The following is an 18,760-nucleotide window of genomic DNA, read 5'->3' as shown; positions in this document are numbered from 1 at the left end:
AGAACATAAGAAATAGGAGCAGGAGTAGGCCAAACAGCCCCTCGAGCCTGCTCCGCCATTCAATCAGATCACGGCTGATCTTAGACCTCGACTCGACTTTCCTGCCCAATCCCCATATCCCTCGATTCCCCTAGAGTCAAAAATCTATCCATCTCAGCCTTGAATATATTCAATGACTCAGCATCCACAGCCCTCTGGGGTAGAGAATTCCAAAGACTGACAATCCTCTGCGTGAAGGAATGCCCCCTCATCTCAGTCTTAAATAGCCGAACCCTTATCCTGCGACTATGCCCCCAAGTTCTAAACTCTCCAGCCAGGGGACACAACCTCTCAGCATCTACCCTGTCAAGCCCCCTCAGAATCTTATATGTTTCAATGAGATCACCTCTCATTCTTCTAAACTCCAGAGTATAGGCCCATTCTACTCAACCCCGCCTCATAGGACAACCCTCTCATCCCAGGAATTAATCTAGTGAATCTTCGTTGTACCGCCTCTAAGGCAAGTATAGCCTTCCTTAGATAAGGAGACCAAAACTGTACACAGTACTCCAGGTGCAGTCTCACCAAAGCCCTGTATAATTGTAGCAAGACTACCTTACTCTTGTACTCCAACCTCCTTGCAATAAAGGCCAACATGCCATTTGATTTCCTAACTGCCTGTTGTACCTGCATATTAACTTTGTGTTTCTTGTATGAGGACATCCAAGTCTCTCTGGACACCAACATTTAATAGTTTCTCACCATTTAAAAAATATTCTGTTTTTCTATTCTTCCTACCAAAGTGAATAACCTCACATTTCCCCACATTATACTCCATCTGCCACCTTCTTGACCACTCACTTAACTTGTCTATATCCCTTTGTAGACTCTGTGTCCTGCTTACAGCTTACTTTCCCACCTAGTTTTGTATCATCAGCAAACTTGGATACATTACATTCAGTCCCTTCATCTAAGTCATTAATATAGATTGTAAATAGCTGAGGCCCAAGCACCGATCCTGGCAGCGCCTCACAAGTTACAGCCTGCCGACCTGAGAATGACCCATTTATCCCTACTCTGTTTTCTGTCCTTTAACCAATCCTCTATCCATGCTATTACCCCCAACCCCATGAGCCTTTACATTGTGTAACAACCTTTTATGTGGCACCTTATCGAATGCCTTTTGAAAATCCAAATATACGACATCCACTGGTTCCCCTTTGTCTACCTTGCTAGTTACATCCTCAAAAAACTCTAATATACTTGTCAAATACGATTTCCCTTTCATAAAACCATGTTGACTCTGTCTAATCATATTTTGATTTTCTAAGTGATTTTCATTAAACTAAGTGGGAATCAGAACACAAAGATTGCGTGTTAATTCTTGTCCAGATGACAACCCCAAGGAGTAATTTTTCACTATTACTTTGGAGGAAACTCAAACAAAATTAAAAGTAAAATCATAACAATTCTGAAATAATAAAGTAAATAAGGCATTTTGTGTGGGTCTCAAGCTTTAAACAGGCTGGCATTTGTTCTTGTGATGCTCTCAGTTCTGAGGCATTAGTTTTGCCAGATAATCTTGGAAAGTAGCACTTGATTCCCCGATGTTCCATCGAAGCTCGCCCCACTAATGCATTAACTTCACACTTGCGCCACATACACAACATCCAAATCTGAGCAGTAATTTTCCAAATTCATGCTTCTTGCAAGGAGCCTCATCCAACAGCAATGATCAGAAAACTGTGCAGATTATCCCTCTGAATTCATTTCTTCCTTCCTGTTCTTCCACCCACTCCCTCCCCACTTCTCCTGACCCAGATGCTGCCAGCACATTCAAGAAGGAAACATGAACCTCAGTGACTTCTTGCACCAGGTTCTGTTGCAATCAAACAGTGGAACTGCCACGAGGCCACTTCACTGGACAATTCCCCTATTTTTGCTGCAAAGCACAATTCAATCAAACCCTGTGTTACAGGTGGAAGATTTTGCTCCACAAATCTGCAGCAGGCAACTTCAGTCGTTCTGTGGTCTCAAGTTATTTGGGACAGCTGCTTAGCCACAACAAACCCAAATTAGTTGTAACTTGTAAACAATCAAGAGATTTCTTTTTCAACTGTTCGTCACTATCAATTGCAATTTTTGATTTGTTGCTGGAAATTCCTCACCATACGAGGCATTTGCATTTATTTGGCTATAAACTGACTGAAGTTACTGTAAATTTTAAATATGGTTGGCTACACCTTTTTAAACAAGCCTGGAAAATTCAATTGTAGGGTGGAGTTTAAGATTAAATGTGATCCATAGCCTATCTTTGGTGCTGTCAATACTGAGGAAATATTAGAGGTTTATGATCAAAAAGAGTGAGATTATGAATTATTTAAACGCATGGAATGATGTTTCATTTTTATTGCAAGCAATATTTTTAAAACACTTGTCGTTTATGCTGTTTAGAAGTGGCTCATTTGCCAATGTGAGACACCATACAATCTGTATTGCAGGACAAGGTGCTGAAAGTTGAAATTAAAAAAGACTCTGGAAAATGTATATTGGACTGACATATTTGTACATGATACATTGCAGGTGGTAATGTGATTTTCAGCTTGATGGGAAGAATGGGATTTTATTATTTTCTACGTTTTCATTGTGTCTGCTTATGGACGGGTAAGCAGACACAATATATTTGCACGCACGGAAGGTAAGTGCCGACACTGGAAATGGACTGGTTGGGCTAAAGGGCTGTTTCTGCATTGTAACTTCTATGTATTTCTATTCAGCAGAGGTTATTTCTAAGCATGCACGGTTTCATTTACTCACCCCAGGTACAAATGTAAAGAGGTTGTACTTCTGGTTTTTGATGGCATTCCTTGGATATTTTTCCTCACACTTTTCTGGATATCCCAGCCATACTGTGCGAGCTTTAAGCTGTTTCTTTCTCCGACAGATGTTAGCAAGCCAGTCGCAGCAACTGAAAGATACAAGAATCAAAAGGTTCAACCACACTTCATGCATCAGAATTAAATTCCAACAAATATTTGTTTTCACGTTAAATTGAACATGTTAAACTATTGACTTAGTACCACTGTTGATAGCTCCAAAATGTTTGCTTACTTCCCAGGTTTTTATACTATCAGTGCAACTGTTCCTCACAAGTCAGTGAAAACTGCTTGAGAATCATCATTGCTTTCAAACATCAGTGATGAATAATCTCACTTCTTTCTTTGTCCAGTCATTCTATTCTTCCAATTTTTTGAACTTCCTGGGAGGCATCACAAAGCCCATCAGAATGAAGGAGCTAAACTATCAGCCATTATGAACTAAGATTGCTACCGTTGAACATAACATAAGAAATCAGAGCAGGTGTATGTCACATGGCCCCTCGAGCCTGCTCCGCCATTCAGTAAGATGATGGCTGATCTTCGACCTCAACTCCACTTTCCTGCCCGATCCCCTTATCCCTTGATTCCCCTAGAGTCCAGAAATCTATCTATCTCAGCCTTGAATATATTCAATGACTCAGTATCCACAGCCCTCTGGGGTAGAGAATTCCAAAGATTCACAACCCTCTGCGTGAAGAAATTCTTCCTCATCTCAGTCTTAAATGGCTGACCTCTTATCCTGCGACTATGCCCCCAAGTTCTAAACTCTTCAGCCAGGGGAAACAACCTCTCAGCATCTACCCTGTCAAGCCCCCTCAGGATCTTATATGTTTCAATGAGATCACCTCTTATTCTTCTAAACTCCAGAGAATATAGGCCCATTCTACTCAATCCCACCTCACAGGACAACACACTCATCCCAGGAATTAATCGAGTGAACCTTCGCTGCACCACCTCTAAGGCAAGTATAGCCTTCCTTAGATCAGGAGACCAAAACTGTACACAGTACTCCAGGTGATGTCTCAGCAAAGCCCTGTACAATTGTAGTAAGACTTCCTTACTCTTGTACTCCAACCCCCTTGCAATAAAGGCCAACATGCCATTTGCTTTCCTAATTGCTTGCTACCTGCATGCTAATTTTTTGTGTTTCTTGTACGAGGACACCCAAATCTCTCTGAACACCAACATTTAGTAGTTTCTCACCATTCAAAAAATATTCTGTTTTTCTATTCTTCTTACCAAAGTGAATAACCTCACATTTCCCCACATTATACTCCATCTGCCACCTTCTTGACCACTCACTTAACCTGTCTATATCCCTTTGTAGGCTCTGTGTCCTCTTCACAGCTTACTTTCCCACCTAGCTTTGTATAGTCAGCAAACTTGGATACATCTAAGTCATTGATATAGATTGTAAATAGCTGAGGCCCAAGCACCGATCCTTGCGGCACCCCACTGGTTATAGCCTGCCAACCTGAAAATGACCCGTTTATCCCTACTCTGTTTTCTGTCCTTTAACCAATCCTCTATCCATGCCAGTATGTTACCCCCAACCCCATGAGCCCTTATCTTTTGTAACAAACTTTTATGTGGCACCTTATCAAATGTCTTTTGAAAATCTAAATATACTACATCCACTGGTTCCCCTTTCTCTACCCTGCTAGTTACATCCTCAAAAAGCTCTAATAAACTTGTCAAACACGATTTCCCTTTCATAAAACCATGTTGACTCTGCCTAATCATTTTATGATTTTCTAAGTGCCCTGTTACCACTTCCTTAAGAATGGATTCCAGCATTTTCCTGACGACCAATGTCAGGCTAACTGGCCTGTAGTTCCTTTTTTCTCTTTCCCTCCTTTCTTGAATAGCAGGGTCACATTTGCTACCTTCCAATCCACTGGGACGGTTCTAGAATCTAGGGAATTTTAGATGATCATAACCAATGCATCCACTATCTCTGCAGCCACCTCTTTTAGAACCCTAGGAATAGGCCATCAGGTCCAGGGGATTTCAGCTTTTAGTCCCATTAGTTTCTCATGTACTTTTTTTCTACTGATATTAATTACTTTAAGTTCCTCATTCTCATTAGACCCTTGGTTCCCCACTATTTCTGGTATGTTTTATGTGTCTTCTACTGTGAAGACAGATACAAAATATTTGTTTAACGCATCTGCCATTTCCTGATTTCCCCATTATAATTTCGCCTGTCTCAGTCTCTAAGGGACCATCATTTACTTTTGCTACTCTCTTCCTTTTTACATACTTGTAGAAGCTCTTACAATCCGTTTTTATATTTCTTGCTAGTTTACTTCATATTCTATTTCTCTCATCATTTTTTTGGTAGTCTTTTACTGGTTTCTAAAACTCTCCCAATCCTAAGGCTTACTACTCTTCTTGGCAACATTACAGGCCTCTTCTTTTAATCTAATACTATCCTTAACTTCTTTAGTTAGCCATGGGTGGATCACTTTTCCCATGGAATTTTTATTTCTCAATGGAATGTATATTTGTTGAGAATACTGAAATATTCCTTTAAATGTTTGCCATTGCTTTTCAACCGTCAGACCCTTTAATTTGGTTTCCCAATCTACCTTAGCCAACTCGCCCCCTCATACTTATGTAATTGGCTTTATTTAAGTTTAATACTCTAGTACGTCACTCTCAAACTCCATGTGAAATTCTATCATATTATAATCGCTCTTCCCCAGAGGATCTCTTACTGTGAGATTACTAATTAACCCCAATTGTTGCATAATCTTGTATGCTAATTCTGATCCTTTACCATTTCAGGATCAGGAACTCCTGTTCCCCCAATCACATTTAAAATAATTGGGAAAAAATGAAATCAGGATGAATTGCAGGAGTTTTCAAGTTAAGAATTCTTAGTCTTGATTTTATAAAGAAGCGCTGAATATATGACTCCTTTATGATAAACTCTGGGTAAGATTAAATTCTACTGTAGATGTACATTTCCGTTTACAAAATCATTCCACTCACTACAAAATAAAACGCTGTGATTAACATAGCTCGACACTAGGTCCAATTACTCACACAGAAATACAAATAAGTTACAACACGGAAAGAGGTCATTTGACCCAACTAGTCCATGCTAGCATTTACCCTCCGAGAGAGAACCCACAATGGCATGGCAAACCAGCCAATCGGCACTGCCTCATTCAGCACGAGAAGCTGACCCTTCAATTTATTAGGGTACAGGCCATAGAGGGAATGGGCAAGCGAGATTTTAGTGGCCTAACATGGTACGTGTTCTCTTCAACTCCATCTTCTTACTATCCCTTCAAATTCAGTAAGTCACATGCAGGCATATTGCTCATGACCAGCATGGCACTCTAATGGTCTTGCTTCTGGGTACAGCCATTTGCCATTACCCTATGCTAAGACATGTTCCCTTTCCCTTTGTGTATGGGCTCCCAAGACGATGTAGTTGGCATCAGGGACAAACCGTATGCTGGCCCAGCACGAGCATCTCTCAATTACTCCACTGCGTACAGAAATATCCATTTCTGGGAATCAGATAGGAGAAAGAACTAGTGAGAAGGAGCAAGTGTAGATGGCAGAAGAGGACCGAAAAGAGGAAGGTAGGGCCAGTCTACCTGCAACTTAAAATCGTGCTGGTATCATAGACTGGTACATTCTGAGGGCATTGCAGCTGCTGCCATGGTATCATGCACTCAGCTACATTATTCGGTCCTTGTAGTCCAACACCACCACTGGTATGTTGATGAAATGAAAGCCTTTACTATTCATATATTCAACAGGGTTAGCGGCCTTAATGGTTACATGTGTGCCAGAAAACCTGCATTTTAGGAAAGCCTGCTACCTGGTAAAAATTGGCATGTTGTTGCCTCCTATCCATGGGGAAAGTGGCAAAAGTGTTGCCCCTAGCAAACAAGGCTTCTATGACATGCTTAATAGTTCAGTGGGCTGAAATTTGACAAATATGGCAAATCTCACCAGTGGGAGCTTGAAAGGGTCCAGTGCTGTAAAATTTCAATGCTGTGGTGACTAACAGCAATGGGTTGGATTGTCCCTGTGCAAGATCGTGACTGAAGGGTAAGCGCCAATAAACAGTGCAATTTTGTCACAGGTTCCCTTGATCAGAATTGAGAGTGATAGATCTCCCAAGACATGGCCTAGTAATTGTGCCAACATAGCTCCAAGGCACAGTGGGCACCTGAAATGAAGCATACTTGCCTTTCTTCCCTCTGCTTGAACTCCTTTTCCTTCTCTAAACTCATTGGCAAGACCCAATGGAATTCCTATGCTGAACAGTGTGGTTAGAGTAGAAGTTGGTAGCAACAATGCTGTAGCTCTGTATAAAAAGGTGCCCACCATCAGCAGTAAATAGCCAAAAAAAACTGTTGCACAAGCAATAATGCAGAAATCCAAAACCAGCAGCGAAAGAAGTAACCTTCCAAAAACCAGTCTCACTTTAAGAATGGACGCTCTCCAGTGAAAATGACACTCAACATCCGTTTAAACGGTAAGCTATGCACAGAGAGTGGGCTGGTAAGAAGATGGGATTTCATCACGGGACATATTTACATATATTTCAATAAATGTTGCCATCATAAATGATGTTCTGCTTCCAAATCCGAAGGGCATCACCAGTGCTCAGGCCACCTGGCAAATTCCACGCTGCACCCGCACTCAGTGCAAGGAAACCAATAAGCAAACGCAACATTGATGAATGATTAAAGCCTATTGTAGGAAGAATTTTCTCCAATTATTTGGATATCCTATAATCGTCCCACAACCAACAGCGCACAGCTCTGTAGCTCTATTAAATCCAGTCAAGAATGGCAGTGAACAGCCAGGCAACTGACAGGAAATGACAGGAAATGACAGCAGCTCCTGCATGAATATGCTCATCCTCAAACGTGTGTAGCCCAGCACAAGTGCAAGAGAAAAGGCTGTATTCGCAAGTGTCGAGTGAACGATCCTGCTCAGCCTTTTCTGTAGGTCCCCATCATCTTGGTTGTCAGTGTTATTAATGTCACATGGAGTGAACTGAATTAAGTGGTTGAGTGTGCTGGACACAGCAAAGGCTATGGACCCGGAAAACATGCTAGCTGTAGTGCTAAAGGCTGATACACGAGAGCTCGCTGCTCCCCTAGCCAAGCTGTTGCAGTACAGCCATGACGCTGGCATCTACCTGACAATGTGAAAGATTGCCCAGGCATGTCCTAGCCATAAAAAAAAAAGTACAAATCTAACCACTGACCATCCTCATCCCAATCAGCAGTAGAGTGATGGAAGGAGTCATCAATAGTGGCATCAAGCAACGCCTACTCATCAGTGCCCTGCTCATGGACATTCAGTTTAGGTTCTGCCAGAACCACTCGGCTCCAGACCTCAACAAGAGCTGAATACCAGTGGAGAGATGAGAGTAGCTGCCCACGACATCAAGGCGCCATTCGACTGCATATTCCACTAGGGAGCCCGTCAATGGGGATCAGTGGGAAATTCCTCCAGAGGATGAAGCCACGCCTAACACAAAGGAAGATAGCCCTGGTTGTCGGAGGCCAGTCATCATGGCCCTAGCACATCAGTGCAGGAGTTCCTCAGTTAAGTGCCATTGTTCCAAACATCTTCAGCTGCTTCAACAAACCTTCTTCCATCACGAGATCAGGAGTGGGGCCATTCACTGACGATTCCAGTGTTCAGTGCTATGCACAACTCCTCCAATAATGAAGTAGCCCATCCAGGCTTGACAAGTACCAGGCAATATCCAACTCGAAAAGAAAGCCTAGCCATTTCCCCTTGACCTTCAACGGCACCACTTACACCAAGTCCTCCACCATCATTTTGGGGGTCACTATTGACCAGAAGCTGAATTGGGCCAGCCATATCAGCACTGTGGCTGCAAGAGCAGGGCAGATGCTAGGTACTCTGCACCGAGTGGTTCATCTCCTAACCTTTCAAAACTTCTCTACTATCTACAAGTCACAAGTCAGGACTCTGATGGAATTCGCGCTCTTGTCTGGACACAACAACACTTATGAAGCACAACACCATCCAGGACAGAGCAGTAAACCTGATTTCAGTCACGGAGGCACCGGTCAATATCCATCCCCCTCCAACACCGGCAAACTGTGGCTGTAATATGTACAATCCACAGAATGCACTGCAGCCACTCACCAAGATTACTTCAAATGCAGCTCCCAGCCCCTGCAACCTCTACCAAAGAGACAAAAGCAGCAATATTGTGGGACCTCCAATTCGCACACCATCCTAGCTTGGACATATAACACCATTCAATCACAGTTGCTGGGTTCAATATCCTGGGATTCGCTTCTTAACACCATCGTAAACAATTTTACAACACCAAGTTATAGTCCAGCAATTTTATTTTAAATTCACAAGCTTTCGGAGGCTACCTCCTTCCTCAGGTGAACGATGTGGAAATGAGGAAGGAGGTAGCCTCCGAAAGCTTGTGAATTTAAAATAAAATTGCTGGACTATAACTTGGTGTTGTAAAATTGTTTACAATTGTCAACCCCAGTCCATCACCGGCATCTCCACATCATAACACCATCGTGACAGCTCCCTCACCACAAGAACTACAGGTGGTTCAAGAAAACCACCTTCTGCCACCTTAGCAGGGCAACTAGTGATAGACATAAACGCGGCCTTGGAAATACTGCCTTCATCCAGAGAACAATGATTTCTTTTTTAAAAATCATAAGTTGAAAACTCCTTTGATCTCTGGTGCACCTGTGCTGACCAGATCAGTCACAATGACTTTAATGATGGATGCCTCTTCTGATGGGGTGCGGTCCCCGCAGTGAGGAGCATGATGTCTACCCCCACAAAGGTAATACATAAATGAGATTAGTGTACATTCGTTGGAAACATTTCATCAGTTGACCAGCAGATGATGATCTCCTATGTCAACAAACAGAACTGGGCTACTGGCATTAGGTGTAGGATCTGTAGATAACTGTATGCCCATATAATGGATCCAGCTTTAAACACCCTTGGATTGCAGCAAACTTGTACATTGAAAGGTAAACAATACCATTCCCTGTTTGGAAACAAGTTCAGACATGAGTTAAACTTATCAACAGATAAAGTTCACATGTTTCAGCACTGATACAGTGTTCTCAACTGCCCCCGCCCCCCAAACCGTATGGATAGATGTGTAACCTTGGACGCTTCAAAGAGGTAGCAGCTACTGACAGGTAGTTGGTGTCATAAGAGTCTCTCACTCAGGAGAATGCATGGCACTAGACTAAAAGTATTGGGCTGGTGACCGCAATGGGGGTTGACCAGAGTTGTTCAGCTTGAGGCAGGCTGCAAGTCAAAATGTCTTCAGTAGAACATGACAAAAGAACTTTGCATTCATAAATTTCAACATAAATTAGTTTTCCTGATGAGAGTGAAGAGCAGCGATCTACACCCCAGAACGGGGCTGTAAATACAGCAGAATGGGGAAAGACCACCTGACTGCCCAGGCTATTAATTCCTTAAAGGGACATTCTCCTGGCCACATGACAGATATCTCCGCTTTCAATAAGATTTTATTCACTACCTAATAACACTGCAGTTTTTCAGTGACATCCAATTTATGAAAAATGATTGTTTGAAATTACAGTCATAATAGTGTTAGTTCAAGAGTAGATTCTATTTATTGTATTGCCATTTACTTTACATTACTGTCACTGTTTCTAAAATCCCAATTTTTTTTCTATACATCTTTGTTTATTTCGTATCCTTTATTACTTTTTATTGCCAAGTTCCAGTTATTGACATTTCACACAAAAATTTCATCCACACCTACATTTTATCACCATTGTCTTGTCTCACTTGTCAGATGCAAGTGTTTCCACATCCCACTAAATGGACACACTGTAATCATAATCTCCATTAGTAGTCACCGCAGAAAGCGACTGATCTTATTCCGAAAGCCTTCATTCTTGAATGTTTCAACATTGTTACTTTATACTTGCGTTTTTGTCAGATAAAAGCGAATGACATTATGAGTGTTATCTTCTACTTAAAAACAGAATGAAATTATATTTTTTTAAGTTCTGAAACAGAATTAGTAAAAACTGATCTGTAACTCAGTTGAATATGATCATTTTTGCAGGAAAGATACATCTCTCTCCTAAATATTCAGAAATGTCTTGACAAAGAAGTGTTTCACGGTTCCATGTATTTCAATAATTTTTTTGTAGGATAGCAATCCCGTGTTATCATCGTGAAACTGCAAAAGAAATGCAGTGGTCAAACACTACCAAAAAAGGTGGTGTTGTGCAAATAAGGTCACTGTTAAATGTATGCTCGGTTGTCCCTGTATCTTTAAATTTTTTCATTGTAAGCAGAGAATAGAGTCATTAATTCTTCACATCAGCCGCTGCCTCAGTATATTAGGTTCTAATTGCTCAATGAAGCATGATTGAGAATGGTTTTTGTGGTACTGCAACCCATTACTGTAATGCTCTTTTGATATACCACAACCTTGGATATAGCACAATTTAGACAGGGAAATTGTACACCACTTAAGATACTGACAACTCTTGTTTTTTTTTTAAAAAGTATCAGCGTAGAAAACTAGTGTGCTAATGCACTAGGCATGCAAATTGCACCTCAGAGAATCCTCATTTTAATTACAATAGGCAACCTGATAGGGTCTATATCAAGTACCGTACATGAAAACCAATATCAGGGATATAATCTGCTGAGAAGATAATGTGTATTTATCACAAATCTCTTCTATACAACTGTAAATTTAATAAATTAAAAAGGCTGAACACAAATTGGTAGGGTGCCAGCCTCCTAGCCAGAAAGTTGCAAGTCTGAGTTCCACAGCCTGCCCATCAAAACAAATCCACCTGCCTCATTTGGGCGAGTTTCATTCATTTTCAGCCAGACTTCTACATGAAGTGCCATATAAAAAGCATGGAATTTCAAGTCCTACTTGAATTGCACCTCCCAGCCGCAATGTTTGTGGTCATCTTAAATAGAGGACAAATGTCGAGAAGATGTACTTGAATGGAATAAAATTGGAATAAAAAATAAGTTACTTTAATAAAATGGAAACATACTCCAACTTTAAATTCTTCTCAAAAGATGCTATGGTCTAATTTGGATTGGGATAGGGGTGGGGGTGGAGGTGGAGGTAGAATCTGACTGCTTGGCTGCTTAATAATAAAAATACTCAACACCCACTCTACCTTTCTAAACTGAATTTAGGCAATTTCTATTTGGAGTGCACATCATCCAAGCATCACAGCAAGAGTAATTTGGGACCAGTAAGGGTGTACTTACACCACAGTTGTAGCATTGGCACAAAGCATGTTCATTTTGCACTGACAGAGCAGTTAAAGTGCAAACATAGCCTGAATCTGAAGTCATGCTTGACCTGGAAAAGGAGCTCTTGATCCAATTTGTACTATGCAAGTTTAAAACTAGTTCGAAGCCGAAAATGCTTTGATCCAATGCTAAACTTGTCATGTAAATGCATCTGGAACACCACACTTTGGTTTGGACTGCGGAAGGACAATTAAAGCCAGGCAATACAGAAAATTGTTCTGACTACAATAAAATGTAAGGGGCCAAGACACACAACAGTGACACAAGTTACAATAGGCATTACAGATTAGGATATTTTCTGCAGTTTTAACTTACTGTGCAATTAATACCTGACCACTGAGGATGCCACTAGTTTTTAAGTGTTCTGTGGGAAACAAGTTAGATACATACTAGATACATGTATGCGCTAATTATAAATAAAAGTACATTATACAATAGCTAATAGACATTCCATTAATCAGTGCAGTTGGTTAGAGACAGTCGTCTTAGATTCATCCCATATACATTCTAATGGTGAACACCTGTAAAGGGGGGGGGGGGAGGTTGGTGAAGAGGACATATCCCCGTCACTTTTTTTGCCATGGATAATGTCCTTCTCTCCCACTCCCACTGCTCCAAATCCTGGAATTTCCCCATGCCCCCCTCAAATCTTCATACAGGATTTGTGTAGTTTATAGTTCCAATTCTTAGGTAGCATTGAACTGATCTATTACTGGGATAGCAGATGTAAAGAGCTTTGAATAAAAGCAATATAGCACTTGCATGTAGTTAATCAGTATGGCAAATTGAGTAGATCATTATGCAGAATATGATTTATCAAACAGATAAAGCATAGTTCTGAGACTGTTCGATGTATATAGCACGTTAGAGGGATCATTTTCCAACTTTGTGCTGTTGCTGAGGCTTTCTGCCAGCAGTGCAGTCAGAAATTACTCCAGAAGTTAAACAACTATAATTATTTTAGCAGCACATGCCTTCATTTACTTCTAAATGCCTCCTGGCAGCATCAACCTATATTACTCAGCAAAATTCCAAATAAAATCTGCAAACTAGCAGTCACCACTGAAATTTCCCTTTATATTCTAGCTCTGCTATTGGCAGCAACCCCAACTTGAGCCGCACTGTTGCAATATAAATGAGACAGCAGGAGTGCCTCTGGCTGCACGCAGTGCCACCTCAAAAACTGGCTCTCCTGTGCTACTAGCTTTTCCAATATCGCAGGAGACACAAGTCAACACATCCAAGCTATAACATTTCTGGTTTTGAAAATAATAAGCCAAGAAGTTTTGCTGTCAAACTCTAATCTCATTCATTTCCTACTGGAACAGTTTTGTCATGCACTGAATAAAATAATGGTTTACAAATAAAATGCAAATAGATTGAGAGATTCTGTTTCCACACCCAACCACCATCCAAGTGCTGCATTCCACATTTTCTTCATCATGGGATGAGAGTCCTGAAGAGCCATTTCTAGAGCCAATCCACACAAAACCCACAGGAGAAGCGCTTCCATAGAGTTGGAATAACCCGTAACAGAGCCCTACAGAAGAACATATTTTCGCAGCCCAGCGTTTCTGAAACCCAGCCTACCTTCTCCAGGCCATTCACCTAAACTTGTACTGCTCAATCCTCAGGCGTTAAGTAGTCTCTCACCAAGTTACAACAATTTTACAAACTAGAGATTTAGAACTACAGTACTTTTGGAGTTAAAACGTTGAGTATAACAAAGATATGAAAATGCGAAAGGTGATGAAAATCAAGCAGTGTCATTGGCTGATGCAGATCATTTGTTAATTTGATACAAATTTAAAAGTGTACACGCAAATTACTTATTTCATATGTACAGTTTGCAAATTCAAAATAAAACCGATACAGCCAAACTGATAAAAATCAACTTCTTGAGTTTCTGCAATCTCTAGCCAACAACTTGCATTTATATAGCACCTTTAACATAGTAAAACATTTGCGGCGCTTTACAGGAGCGAAATCAGACAAAAATTGACAGAGCCAAAGAAGGAGACATTAGGACAGGTGACCAAAAGCTTGGTCAAGGAGGTAGGTTTTAAAGAGCGTCTTAAATGAGGAGAGAGAGGTGGAGTGGCAAAGACATTTAGCGAGGGAATTCCAGAGCTTAGGACCGAGGCAGCTGAAGGCACAGCCTCCAATATCGGGGGTGGACAAGTGGCCAGAGCTGGAGGAACTCAGACTCAGAGGGTAGTATTGCTGGAGGGGGATAGAGAACGGGAGAAGCGAGGCCATGGAGGGATTTGAACAGGAGGATTAGTATTTTGAAAGTAGAGACGTTCGGGGACCAGGAGTCAATATAGTTCAGCGAATACCGGGGTAATCAGGAACGGTACTTCGTGAGGGTTAGGGTACAGACAATAGAGTTTTGGACGAGCTTAAGTTAATGAAGGGTGTAAGATGGGAGGCCACCAGAAGAGCATTAGAATGGTTGAGTCTGGAGGTAACAAAAGCATGGATAAGGGTTTCAGCAAAAGATGGACTGAGGCAGGGGCAGAGACGGGTGATATTACAGAGGTGGAAGTAGGCGGTCTTGGTGATTGAGGGTATATGGGGTCGATAGTTCAGCTCAGGGTCAAATAGGGCATCGAGGTTGCGAACAGTCTGGTTCAGCCTGAGGCAGTGGGGAGGAGGGTGGAATCAGTGGCTATGGAACGGAGCTTGTGGCAGGGACCGAACAAAATGGCTTTGATCTCCCCAATGTTTAATTGGAGGAAATGTCAGATCATCCAGGACTAGTGAGGTGCCGCTGGGATCAGTGCGGGGGCCTCAACTATTTACAATATATATCAATGACTTGGATGAAGGAACACAGGATGTCATGAGTCTTGTGGCCAAATTTGCTGATGATACAAAGATAGGTGGAAAAGCAAGTTGCGATGAGGACACAGAGGGCCCGATTTTACCAGGGGTGCGGGTTGGCAGCGGGTGGTCAGCCGGGCTCGAGGAAAACGCGCCGTCCGAATAGAGTGCGATCGCGGGATGATTGATGTAATTAGCCGGCAGTTACGGGTTCCGCGCTTCTCAGCTGCGTGCCGGCGGCCTGCGCATGCGCATTGACGTCTGAGCGATGGTGGAGCTCTATTTAAAGGGGCAGTCCACCAGAGCCCCTCCAGCCACAACCTACAGTCCATGAAGGATGGAGGAGCGCTGGGGTAAGGCTGCTCCCCGCTTCACGGACCACGCCCTCCAGGTGCTGCTGGACGGGGTCCGCATGAGGAGGGAGACACTGTTCCCCACGGATGGAAGGAGGTGCCCTGGCAGCGCCACCAAGAGGGCATGGGAGGAGGTGGCCGCGGAGGTCACAAGCAGGGGCAACACCACCCGCACTTGGATGCAGTGCCGCAAGAGATTCAATGACCTCACCAGGTCCGGGAAAGTGAGTACACTAACGCACTCTGCCTCACTCAGTCTTCCACATCACCTCAACCACCTCACAACCCCATCTCCACTGACAGCACTGCGCTCCCGCACCAATCCTCACAGTGCCTGCACGTACCCACCGTCCCTGTCCCCACTCGACCACTACCACACACCCCAATGCCCATACAATGGGATGGCCATGTGGCACACGAATCCTCCCATCCATCTGCCACACGCTCAACCCACTCACACCAATGCTTGAAGCGTCTCACATTGTAATCATCACTCAATAACGATTTTGTGTTTTGCCCTCACAGGAGAAGAGGTGCAGGAACGCACGCGATAGGGCACGCACCGGAGGGGGCCCGCCACACGAGGTGGCCCTGACAGACGCCGAGGTCGAGGCACTGGAGATCAGTCGCACGCTGCATTGCCTGTCGGTGGCGGATGGCGAGTCTGGTTCTGTCGAAATGGCCGGTAAGGGAAAGCTGGCACTCATCACTCATGAGCGCGAATGATCTTAGCATCACACGGCACAATGCACACCGCCACATTTGGACACATGCCTGATATTGCCCTCTGTTCTCTTGCAGGGCCGTCTGCAATCGACGTTTCGGTTGAGTGCGATTCCTCAGAGGACATGCCCGTCTCTGAGGGTGCATCGTCACACATGAGCTTTGCATCCACCAGCGCAGATACACACACCTCGGTGGGTCCCCCCCCCCCCTCAGTTAGTTGGGATTGCACATGTTGAGTCACCGCGCACACGTGAGCATGAGCAGACCCTGGTGGCAGGGTCAGCCTCGGAGGGTCCGCGTCGGTGGGAGCACTCTTCTCCAGGCTCTGCTCAGCCGGACCCAGATGCTGAACCCAGGGGGCCACCAGTCAAAAGGAGAGTCGTCGAGGGGCACCAGCACATTGCTGAGGTATTGGGAGAGGTGCCATGCGCACTCTCCACAATCGCACGGAGGATGGAGGAGTCCAACTCCTGCATGAGGGGAATGGTGGCACAGGTGCAGGAGGGTATCGCCGAGATAGTGTCGCAGGGACGTGAAGGCATCTCTGAGATACTGTCGCGGGTAGGTGTGGGAACGTCTGTGGTGGAGGACAGGCTAGCCTCCCTCAAGCGTCACGCACAGCTCACCAATGAGTCCATCCAGGCCCTCACAACGGCTGCTCGGATTCAGGGTGAGCAACATTCTGCCGCCATCAACAGGTTGACAGATACATTGGAGGTGGCCTTGCAAGGTCTCACCCACGTCATCCAAACTGCCGTCCAGCAGGGTGGAAGGGGTGATGTGGGCCTTGGCCATGAGAGGGAAGATGGTGAACGGGGAAATGGAAGTGTGGACGCTACTCAAGGCGCCCCCACGTCTCACCCGTTGCCCCCCTCTCAACCAGTGCCTGCAATAGTCCATCCTCTCCAGGTGGCCGAGTCTGCCCCTGCACAGGTGCAGGAGGAGCAGTCTGTGGAGGTGTCCTCACGGGCACCGAAACCCAGGGGGCGTCGGCCCAAAGCATCTACCAGGTCAGGGCACGAACAGGAGCAACCTGCCACCACCTCTGCTGGAGCCACAGGGGTAGCACCACGTAGGGGTACCCGGAAACGAAAGCCTAAAGTTCCGTGAGCACACAGGGATTGCACCAGGGTGTTTGTCTATTTTTTTATTTCCACTATTTGAATGTCAACACAAAATAAACTCACTTTTTCTCACCAACGCAGCCACCTCTTGTCCATAATTCTGCGGCTTGTGCAATATGTCCCTTCCGTGCGCCTCATCATGACGACGACCACCCCGTCCCACCCATTGGGCATAATACAGTGGGTGCAGGTGTACAGGCACCACTCTTCTGTGGAGGGAGCCTGTATGGACCCTCGTCTGTGCACGTTATGGCATGTGAACGCCTCACACAGTGTGATGTTAGGAGAACCGTTGGCATATGAGTGCCTCCCTGGCCTGACGAGCACGCAGGTGAGCCGGTGTTTGGCCCATGGGTCGTTCCTCCTCCTCCTCCTCCTCCTCTCCTTCCTCTCCCTCTTCCTCCTCCTCCTCCTCTCCCTCTTCCTCCTCCTCCTCCTCATTGTCGTCCTCAATGTGGGTGGCGGGTGTGCATGGGGCCTCCTCCAGCGGCACCCCTCTGTAGTGTCACGTTATGCAGGGCACAGCAGACAACTATAATTCGTCCCACTCGGAGTGGCGTGTATTGGAGCGCTCCCCCGGAACGATCAAGGCACCTGAAGCGCATCTTGAGCAGCCCTATAGCCTGTTCAATTGTAGACCTGGTAGCAATGTGGCTGTCATTATATCGACGCTGCAGCTCGGTAATGGGGTTCCTCAGAGGTGTCATAAGCCACGTGTGCAGGGGATATCCCTTGTCGCTGAGGAGCCAGCCGTTGCCAGTGTTGGGTGCGTGGAAGAGGGGCGGGACGGTGGATTCCCTGAGGACGAAGGCATCGTGGCAGCTGCCAGGGTATCTGACGCACACGTGTAGGAATCTCTGGCGGTGGTCACAAATGAGCTGGCCGTTCATGCAGTGATACCCTTTCCTGTTGATGAACAGCCCTGGCTCATGTGGAGGTGCCCGTATCGCTATGTGGGTGCAATCGATTACACCCTGCACCCGTGGGAAGCCAGCCACAGCATGGAATCCAACCGCCCTCTCCGTCTGGCTGCGCTCATCCATGGCGAAGTTGATGTAGTTCGAGGCCCTGCGGAACAACCCATCGGTGACCTGCCTTATGCACTTGTGTGCAGACGACTGACAGACCCCGGTGATGTCCCCCGTGGCACCCTGGAAGGATCCGGAGGCGAAGAAGTTGAGGGCAGTGGTGACTTTGACGGCGACGGGTAAGAAGATGCTGCTTGGTCCATCCGGGAGCAGCTCGTCATTAAGGAGGCTGCAGATGTCGGCGACTACCTGGCGAGTGACTCTGAGCCTACGTATGCACTGCTGCTCAGAGAGGTCCATGAAGCTGAGCCTCGGTCTGTAGACCCTGTGCGGAGGGTAGTGCCTCCTGCGACGCATCTCTCTCTGCGGATGCCCTCCATCCTGCTGTGCAGGTGGATGTGCCACAGCACCGTGTTGTGGGGATGCACGTCTCTGAGGCGGACGGCGTGGACTGCGAGGCTGGTCATGCTGTTCGTCCTCCGAGGATGTCAATGCAGCACCCATCT

At 44.9% G+C, this 18,760-nt stretch overlaps 1 protein-coding gene across 1 annotated transcript in view; it reads right to left on the bottom strand.

Moving 5' to 3' along the window:
* atp9b (ATPase phospholipid transporting 9B) overlaps window positions 1-18,760 on the bottom strand; it is a 284,027-nt gene that overhangs the window by 205,135 nt on the left and 60,132 nt on the right. Inside the window, exon 3 of the mRNA XM_067981947.1 lies at window positions 2,797-2,947. Coding sequence (XP_067838048.1) covers window positions 2,797-2,947 — 151 coding nt within the window. The remainder of the gene's footprint in view (window positions 1-2,796; window positions 2,948-18,760) is intronic.

This window comes from Heptranchias perlo, chromosome 3 (assembly GCF_035084215.1).
Source record: "Heptranchias perlo isolate sHepPer1 chromosome 3, sHepPer1.hap1, whole genome shotgun sequence".
NCBI lineage: Eukaryota > Metazoa > Chordata > Chondrichthyes > Hexanchiformes > Hexanchidae > Heptranchias > Heptranchias perlo.
The sequence above is the reverse complement of the archived record's forward strand: the minus strand, read 5'-3'. Positions and strand labels throughout refer to the sequence as shown.